This window comes from Halyomorpha halys, unplaced genomic scaffold (genome assembly GCF_000696795.3).
Source record: "Halyomorpha halys isolate HHAL.00 unplaced genomic scaffold, Hhal_1.1 Scaffold1239.1, whole genome shotgun sequence".
NCBI lineage: Eukaryota > Metazoa > Arthropoda > Insecta > Hemiptera > Pentatomidae > Halyomorpha > Halyomorpha halys.
In genome coordinates, this window is record NW_027112118.1 from 135,678 (window position 1) to 146,427 (window position 10,750).

General features: G+C 30.6%; 2 protein-coding genes across 2 annotated transcripts in view; both read left to right on the forward strand.

The window, feature by feature from the left end:
- Window positions 1–10,750, forward strand: part of dnc (phosphodiesterase dunce) — a 104,895-nt gene that overhangs the window by 4,324 nt on the left and 89,821 nt on the right. The window lies entirely within an intron of this gene.
- On the forward strand, window positions 6,457–6,795 carry LOC136796425 (uncharacterized). Its single transcript, XM_067050138.1, has one exon. The coding sequence runs from the start codon at window positions 6,457–6,459 to the stop codon at window positions 6,793–6,795; it is 339 nt and encodes a 112-aa protein (XP_066906239.1).

Consider the following 10,750-nt stretch of genomic DNA (forward strand, 5'->3'; position numbering starts at 1 on the left):
ATTTCTTCTCTGATCCCAATATTTCCTGATCGCTTCGGCGCTTTTCGCAATTCTCTTATAACGTATGGCATTTTCCTCTCACCCCTTTTTTTTTTCTATTTTCATTTGCGCACTTTCAATATTACTGTCCGATGCAAGGGATAGTGATCTTTGGGCGTTATTTACTGACTAATGGACTTTAATAAGTCTGTGATTTATAAAATAAGACCTAGAACTTCGTAGTGACACAATGTAACTCTAATTATTGAAAAACATTTTTTGCATTTTAGATAGTTCAGTTATTCTGTAAAAGTCTTGATGAGTTTTCGATAAAACCACAAATTTGGGTTTTGAAAATCCTCAACGTTATTTCTTGACCAATTGAGTATCGATATGAAGTTTGGATAAAAGTAGTTGTAAAATAAAATGGTCTAAAAATTATTTTTGCTTGATTTTAAAAATCCGAAAATGATAGACCAATTTTTAGGTCAATTAATAGATTTTTTGTCGATAAAATATTTGAAAACACTCAAAACAGTACGGTGAACTTCCCAGGTTGTCACTTAGTTCATTTTCTTTCAATACCTTAGTTTTCTGGATCGTCCCTAACTCAAAATTATTTAAAATATCATTCTGACTTTAACCTCCTCATTTACATACAGGTTCAAACTCTGATTTTCTGGATGATTACAGAGGAATCGAGATGTTTTAGCTCAAAGTTAGTTCAAGAAGAATTGATCAACACTGACAAATTAATAATTATTTACTATGTAAGGTGTAATTACCCTAAAATTGCTTTCTAAAAATGCAGTAGATGATTTTTACTCCACCTCAACCGAACAATAATTTTAGTTACGCTTACTCTTCCATCTTCCTCTATCAATTAGATGATCTTATTACTTAATAATAAGAGATTTTGCAATTACATCAATTTTTCCCGGACTTTTTTTCAAAGGACTTCCCTATTATTATATTTCCCGGTTAATTGGGAACAATGCATCAATCATCTTCAGTTCTCATAATACTCAAAGCATTTTCAAGGGATATAAATATGGAAGAAGACCCAAAAAAATGCTAGAATAAAAAAAAAAGCTTTCCTTAATTTTTTCGTTATACAGTAAATATTTAAGTAAATGTTAGCCTTTTTTTTACTTTAAAATAATATTTATTATATCCCTAATTTAATAAGTAAAATAAGTAATTTATAATAATGGGATAAAAAAACTATGGGATAAAAATATTTACTTATTTGTACAATTTTAGAGAAAAATATTTAGGTAATTAAACTAAGGGAATTTAGTGTATCTGAAAAAATGAAAAACACATTGTAAAACAATGTTGAACATACAAATAATAGAGTACCCATTATGAGATTAGAGTAAAACGTTAAAATGGTTTCGTTAAGTAGACGATTACCTGCAAAGCAAAAAAAGTAAAAGTATCTCCAATTGTGTGCTAAGTGAAAATACTATTTCTCCAAATAATTCTTTTTAGTTTACTGTTAGTGAAGCTTACGTTCCCGCGATGGTCGTTGAAAGCAGTTAAGTACACTTCTGAAGTTAATATTAAGGCTTCAGATTCAACTAGTGGCATTCAGTTCACCGTCCGTAAAATTTTATAACTCATATATTCCCACCGAATGTATAACTGCAATGTCGTAAATCCTTGATAGAGTCCATAATAAGACAAAGTGTTAGAGGAGAACTAACATATATACAACATATTGTGATATTTGTTCATGGCATTATGTATTTATTTATTCTTAAAAGGAGCATATAAGTATCAAGGCAGAATGTCAATGTTTTACCAAGATTTATATCAAGATTCGCTATTTATCAAACAAACAAATATCAAATGCATTGTAGTAATTCGAGGTAAGAGGTTTTCGGTGAACCATTGTAATTGGCCTAGAAATAGAAATTTCATTTATCTTAACTCAAAATTGTATATATTTTTTTAATACACCGATATGTCAGAGGTCATTCTTGAATGATCCGTGAAACATGACAATTCCGTCTTCAATTTTTTTTTTTTTTTTGCTTCGAATTATGAGTCACAAACACGTTTTTATTATTTGTTATTTACTGGTTTAATAAATTAATAATTTAAATAATCAACCATTGTGTAATACCGTTTTAAATTTATTTTTCATCATTATGTTAAGTACTTATCTAATATTGCAACATCAATTACTATATCTATGTATTTACATATTTTTGTTGATTTAAAAAAAAAAATTCTCTTGAAATACAAAAAAAAACAATGTTTACATTCACTAGTTATGAGGTAAGCTTGCTATATTATTCCTTAGAAAAGAATTGCCAGAAACCTCATTTATACTCTTAAAATACCATTGATTAAAATAAATTGATCCAATGATGAAAAAATAATAAATATATTTTTTATTATTGCTCATTGTTTGAATTCCACAATTAAGTGGGAACTCCGGGTCCTCTCAACAATCCGCTTCCACAAGTAAATATTTGTGTAAATATATACGTTGAGAGTGAATCTGACCAAATCACCTCCTTGCACAACAATTGATCTAGTAAGAGTACTTCCTTACAAAGTACTGCGCCCCTGGTCCATAAGTTGTAGTGGTACAGATTTAATTTAATAAATATACCTACAAAAAAAAGTATATGTTTTTATAAAAGCTGAGTTGGTTCGAGTGATCATTTTTTTTTTTTTTTCAGACAGTGTGAAATAAACAAAGTTCAATTTCGAAAACTCCGTCTTTTTTTTTACTTCTTTAAAGAATTTTTTTTACTCATTTTGTTATATTACAAGGTAGGCCATTTTATATTTGCTGATGCTAACAAAAATGCATTATTCAATGAAATAAAAGAATTTTTTCTAGGTTCATTATGTAAGAGAAAAAACAATAGTAGATGGAGGTGAAGAGCGGATGAAAAAATGAAAAAGAAAATAAAAGAAAAAGAGGGACCTCCAATGGTCTAGAGCCATTAAGCACAAAAACAGAGGGCTTAAACAGCTCACCTCTTTTTATACAAGACTGAACTTAATTACTAACCAACTCAATTATACTTCTCCCTTATTTCGAAAAAAAAGTTCTGAAAGTATATCAAGAACAAATTTAATGAGTGGTATTTTCGTACAGAATGTTGTCAGACCGTAAATTTGGTATTCCGTGTAAAATTTAAGTTAATGAAAATGTATAGGGCAGGACATGAACGTCAATATTCCGCTTTCGTTATCCATTATTTGAAAATATTTTATGATATATTTTTTGTTTGCGGCTTTATATGAGTTGCTGAGATTGGAGAACACAAATAAGCAAAACTTTTTTTAATCGTTTTAGTGCCAAAGTTTTGACCATAAATCCATCAAAACTAAGAACAAAATAAGGCATGTCTAAATAAGATATATTTAAATTATTATTCCAAAAAGTGGAAAACTTCACGGTATTCCAAGAAATCACATAATACATCTTTGTAGTGGAAATGTTATATGAGGTTTCTTACCAGAAACCCTGCGCAAGATAGCAACAAGCCCGTTGGAAAAAATCTCAGTTCTTTCACCCCACTTTTTTATTACTTTAATAAAAACTATGTATAATTACTAGTCAAAAGTGATGTGCCTTTTTTAATTTTTTTTGTAACCTTCATTAAAATAAATTAGTATATCATAGATATATAATACATGAAATGTATTATATATGCTTTTAATGAGTCTTCTCCGTTTGACTGCTTTGTGGCATTATAAGGTATTGATACCAGTCTAGTTAAGGTGTTATAGTCTAGCTATAGTCAAAGGCTACGCCATGGAATTAATGAAGGGACCGTTCGCCTGGGTAGGAATCGATGTGCTGGCCAAGTACAGTTTTTATAAGAAATGGCGACTATTTAAAACGTTTAAAAAAAAAAAATCATTCAGAGCTCCATATATTAAAAACTACCAACAACAATAGAAAACCTAATATAACATTATTTAAAGTATAGTAATAAGCAAACATATTAGTATAGTAATTAAGCTGCTCAGGATTTATAGTTTCCGAGATACAGTTTTTAAAAAGCAAGATTTCATAAAAAAATGTACTCAAAAACCAGTATTTAATGAATCTACTGTCGTAAATCTTTTTTCAAAACCATGAGACGTACACACGTCTATGAGCACTCAAATGAAAGCTAGTTCAATGTCTATAAAGTAGCTTGTGACGTTTATCTTCGTAGGAGTAGTATTATATTTGCTAAAATTGATTTCTATTCGTTTGGACAAAATTTTATATGAACAATTGGAATACTTATACACCATACTTGACGGACTCTTCAATTTTGAATAGTAACTATAGATAGTTTTCATTAAACTAATAAAAAAACTGGGATGAAATTATTGACTTTCTTCTTCTCGTGGGCTCTTGGACCGATTGTGAACAGAGAATATATTACTATATATGAAGATGGTCAAGGTTGCGGTCAAAAGTGAAACAAAAATAGTTTACAACTATTTATTTTCCGATGTTTCGCCCCACTTTGCAGGGATTCATCAGGGATAAAAAGATACAAAATGATACCATGATAAGAATAAAAATACAAAGATAAGATACAATGATAAGAATAAAAACAAGTAACAATGGCAAGAGTAAAAATTTCTTTATAAAAATACGTAAAATATAAAGCTAAAAAAATACAGGAGATCCACATAAAACAAAACAAAACAGGGAAGGGGAAACAAATTATAGAGATAAAATAAACGTCATGAAAGAATAATAAAAATAAAGATAAATTAATAATAATAATGATAATAAATGAGCAAAGAACAAGTCAGGACAACCTACCTGTTCAAAGGAATCGGTTGAACAGAAAGAAACAATGAAGCGGAAGTGTGGAGGAGTGGGGAGGAGGTAGCCAGTAAACCGATTAACGGTTTTATTTCGATTTCAAATACGTCGCGTATACAGGAAGTAGTGATAAAGATATGATGAAAAATGAAAAATGATAAGAGAAAAATACAGAATGATTCAGTACATGAGTTATTACATGATAATAATATATTACATATTGATTGAAAAATTATGCGAGCTAATGAGACAATTTCACTACCCAAGACGTAAAACAAATATAAGAACTTATTTTAATAAAATAAAATAGAATAATTAAATAACTAATACATCATTATAAATAAATTTATGTGTTACTAATATATAATTCATATGTATGTAGAAAGCATTTCAATAAATGAGACTAATGCATTTTCATTTCCTCAGAAAGTTGTATAGAATTTAAGTTCTAGAAGATATATCAATTAAATTTTAATAATTTCTCTTTTATCGCCTTGAAATCTTTAGAAAAAGTTGTTTCTGTAAAATATTAATTCTAATTTTCGTATTATGAACTTAAAATATGAAAAAAATTAGGTACCGTTCTGTATCATTGGTCTAAAGAACTAATTTTCTATTAAAATAAATAAATTCTGCAAAAGCGTAAGTAACAGTAATATTTGACATATATAATGAAATTATTGTCCATTTTTTTTGTAATTTCATCGAAGAGCTGCACTATCATCCTCAAAGATACACATGCGGATTGCGGACCCCTGCACATACTAAATTGAAAGACTACAATTTAAATAACGTTATATTGATACTTTTTTTGTGTTATTGATTTTGTCTACTATGTATTCCACCGACCAAGATATTAGGTTATCTTCCTGTATCCTGAAAACAAGATCATCATCAATTTATTATTCTAAATGAACATTCTACATTATGGTACGTGGACAGTCCTACTACACAATCTCTAGTATTGTTCTCCTGTGCACGGGTTGGAGGAAGTTGGTAATTAATTTAGTTTGACTAGTGACTGTGATGGCACTAACAAGCCTTTGTGAGGAGGCGAGACGCGGTACAATATCGAGGCAGGGACGGGGAGAGCGGAGGGAGACAATACAGTTAGGGAAGGTGTTATTGATGCCCGGATTCGCAGATAGCTGAGATGGAGAATGTGCCATTTACAAGTCAAATCTTACCCTTAGGTCGATACTTCTATTCTCTGGGGCTTACCGATATTGGGCCATTTTCTCCGTTATACTGGTCCAGGACTTGTCATGCCCTTTCCTTCCATTCATGGCTCACATCACAAGCTAAACAGAGTATGGCAGAAGATGATTCATGTTTTTTTCAGATACCAAAAAATGTTAAATTTCAAGTCAATATTTATATATATAAGTCAATATAAGTAAATTTCAATTGAATATTTTTGTATTAAAGTAGAATAATAAATTTCAAAATTAATGATAAATACTTCACTTAAATATGTTACCGAAAAGTGAGATGATTAAGGTATAACGTCGTTTTTCAAGTTTGGAACGTTCTGAGGGGCTTGAAAACGTGGCCATACGAGTTCTTGAGGTTTCATGATTTCGCTTGAAGATTGTCCTAGCATTACCAACATCATATTTGATTAATTTCTTTTTCCTGACCTTGTGGGATTTTTTTTTTGTATCTTCACAGCATCAATGGATGTCGAAGCGAAAAGGATAGGCCTGCATATTAATGAGGAAAAAACCAAGATTATGCTGTTGGGTAAGAAGCCTCTGGAGCAGAGGATGAGTCGCCTGGAAATTGGCCCCTATAATTTCGAAGTGGTAAGAAGTTTTACTTACCTTGGCTCTATTATCAACGAGAACCAGGATGAAAAAGAAGAAGTTAAAAGCAGAATTGCTGCTGGAAACAGAGCTTATTTCTCCATTGTAAGGCTAATTAAAAGCAGACTTGTTAGTCGCACCACCAAGTTCACCCTGTACAAAACGTTGATAAGGCCAGTCGTCACATACGGTGGAGAAACTTGGCCCTGAGCCATAAAAGCATTAACCTGCTAGACAGGTTTGAAAGAGTAATTCTGAGGAGAATCTTAGGGCCCGTATGCGAGAATGGTAATTGTCGAAGAAGGAAAAATGGTGAACTTTTTGGGCTCTATAAGGAATGTAGCATCTCCGCGTACATAAGAATACAGAGGCTTAAATGGCTTGGCCATGTAATGAGGATGAGCGAGGAAAGAGTGGCACATAAACTGTACAGTTACGTTCCGGATGGTGTGTGGCAACTTGGTAGGCCGAAGGGCCGATGGAGGGATGCTGTGAGGCGGGATCTACGACAACTTAGGATCCCAGTTACCCATACAGAAGATAGAGAAAGATGGACGTTGAGCAGGCCAAGGGCAGCTTCATGCGCCTGTTGTGCCAGTAAAAGAAGAAGATCTTGACTTCTGTTGCCGAGCTCTGCTGAGTTGTGGAGTGTTATTTTGAGTAATTTTTCGTTCCAACAGGAATTATACCGAACAAAAGAGAATTCGAATTCCAGAGAAGCTGTTCGATTAAGATCAAGAAACAATCGAGTGAATTTGTTCCAGAGGATGTTGACATCTTCTGTGAAATGTGCCTGAGTATTTTATTATTACTGCCCACATTGAACACGGTAGAACGGTAAAACCCACATTGTGTTTCAGAGTTACGAACCACATTGGAAAATTAATACTGTTTCATAAAAGAAAATGTACTTTATTTTAAAATTGTATATACCCTACATATTTTCTGTTATAGTGCAGACAATGGACTATGCAAAAGGTATTTAAAAAAGGGCTTTTTATCCCGATAAATCCTATTAGCAACATTTTCTTCTATTAAAATGCTAAGTTATAGAGAAAAAAATTGTTTTCTACGTCCTAAAACCTACTAGAACATCTGGTGAAAAGAACGGGTGACAAATATAGGAAAAACTTGTCATTGCTATGGAGCAAATGTATATTAATTAGGCTTTGTGAATAAAACACATGAAAACTTTACCATAGAAATTCCACTTTACGGTATTAATAATTATTCCATTCGCTAATATTTATATTATTTTAATTTACTTCATTTATTTTTTAAATCTTTACTTGTATACTTTTATATGTATAATCTTACAACACATAACAATGTTTGTATCTTGTTTTCATTTAAACCTGAATAAGATCAGCAAAGTGAACTGATATTTTGGTGACTAATTTTATAGTTTTTATACTATTTGTGTACCTTATTTTGCCACCAGTATTTTCAATTTTATTTAAAAATTAATTTTAATAAAATAAAATATATCACTATTATCACTCATTGATTTTGTGATATATAAGGTTACAAAAATATCTTAAATTGGTGAATGTTTCCGTATAAAAAATAAATCATGTGATTTTCTGAAATTTTATATGAAAAATAGAGAATTTAATTTGTTCTTGAATATATTTTTTCTTAATAAAACAAATTCATTTTGTAATAAAATGGTAAAGTAATCCATCGCCATTACAAGTAGATAGGGCGAAGTCAAATATGGACTGAATAAACTGTTCTCGGCGGTGTAGTGAATTAATCCTTATAGAATGTTCCGAGTCAACTTCAACGTGAACAAATGGTCGTTCATCTGAGCGTGCTTTTTGTTGACTGTCCTCACAAAGTTTATTCTTCCCCGCCCCCTCCCATTTCCTCCTATAAACTGAAAAGCACAACCCCTAAGAGAGAGAGAGAAGTCTTCACTATATTTTAACTTCAATTAAATTTCTTACTAACTGACGTAATTCAATCCAGTCCAACTAACGAGATTTCAGACAATTTCACAACAGCTCATTACTGAAAGTATTGTGATTCCTTCATCAGTTCGCTTGGGCAACTTCAATTTCCTCAAATTAATCTTCGTAATTTTCTCTGGAGTGAAATTTTATGTTTTATTGAAGTTCCAGGTATTCATAAATAGGAGATTGTAATTACAGAAGGTGATCCAGCTCATAATTCATCCAGTAATATTTACACCATTGTTTAACAAATTAACAAAGCTCCATGCCTGTGAATACAATGTAGAAAAACATGTCGCCTTCATTTCTGTTATTTTTGTGCCAGTTGAATTCCATTCAATTTACTCCTATATTGCTGTTGATTCGAACTAGGTTTTCCGTTTTTAAAACTTTTATTTATTTTAGAGCTGCCCAGAATAAATACAACTCATTTATTTATTAAATAAGAGATGGAAAAATACATTATTTATCTTACTCTATAAATAATCTCAAATACATCGGCTTCCTACGTACACCATACAAACTAATATCATAGGATAAAAATAAATATAGAACATTAATAATATAAATAAATATATACATTGAAAAACTTGAAGATCTACATTAAATTATGCAATAGTACTGACTTAGTTACTTGGTGGAGATAGGTTGCTAGCTATCTGTTACTTTTCAACTTCAACATCTTTTACTTTCAGCAATTAGAGACTACTTTGTAAGTTTGAAAATAATAAATATAAAAATAGTAGATAACCTAAAAGATTTTTTTCTTTTTCTTTTTGATTTTTTACGCCATTACTAGAAGGAGTCGTGATCACCATTCACACAAATCATTTATGATTAATACACAACTATTATAAGATATCCACATTATAGAGTCTAAGTGGGTCGCCACAGCGTCTTTCCAGAGCTCATATAGTATAATAAATTATTATCTACCTCAGCTTGACACGAACCTAGACCTGACAGTTAAGAGTGTAGTAACTTACCAATTGAGCTACCCTTATCCCAGTGTTTCCCTACAAGATCACCCTACGGGATCGCCCTGAGAATGTGTAGAGACCAAGTTAGGCAACAATTTATTTTTAAAACTTTTTATGTTTTAAATTTTTCTACGAGTGAGTGTTAGTATATACCATTAGATTTAAACGATAATTATCTGTCGATCTTCATATATGTTTCTATTATTTCATAATTATTGTTTATAATTTTTTTTAAATTATTCTATTTTTGTGAATAATATAAAAATTATTGATAATACCCAACTACCAATTTACTTTTAAATAAAAATAAAAGTTATCGGCCGTTCCATGGATACCCTACGATGTGCTCCGAAATGGAAAAAGGTTTGGGATCTGTTCGATAATGAATCAGCATCATGGTCTAAGGGTCCAGAGCAAAACCAAGAATAGATATTTGTAGTATGTCATTATCGGTGTTTTTAAAACAATTTATTTTTTTAATTATATTGATGTAACGAAGATATCATTGCATTATAAATTATAAAAAAATCATATGTTACACTTCAGCAAATCTTATATTAAACATGAAACTCTTCTAATTTCAATAAAAGAAGGTTTTCAATTTTCAAAAGTAATGTTGTATTACTAAATTACCTTTTCAGGAAAATATTTTTAAAAAAGGTTTATTTATTTTAAATAAGGAAAATATATAAATTGTTTACTCAACTAAAGCACCTGAGATTTTCCTGATCTGAGGGGATCAAAGTTAGAGTGATGTAAGTGCATTAATCTTCATTTTGAGAAAGAGCCGGTTTTAGGTTATGCTAGAATTACTGTGATAAATTAACAGATCTTAATGTATGCGACTAATTGAATATTGATGTGAGATTGGATTAAAAGTAGTTATGAAGTAAGACTATCTAAATTTCATTTTCGCTTCATCTTAAACATTTGAAAATGAATAATGAATATTAAGTCAATAAATACAATTATTGTGGTTTATAATCAGTGTCGAATTGCCAAAAATACAAAGGTCAATAAAGTTGCGAACTGCTCAGGTTGTATCTTAAAATTAGTTCAATTTTAATGTCGGTACCACCTAAACCCATGAGTTGAGTCCTACATTTAAAAAAAAAATATTAGCAGATAAATTAATTAAATAATACAAGAAAACAACTGAGGTAAATAATAAAAATAAAGTAAGTTAAATAAATCATCTAGGCTCTATTCATATCTATGTACAGTATAACG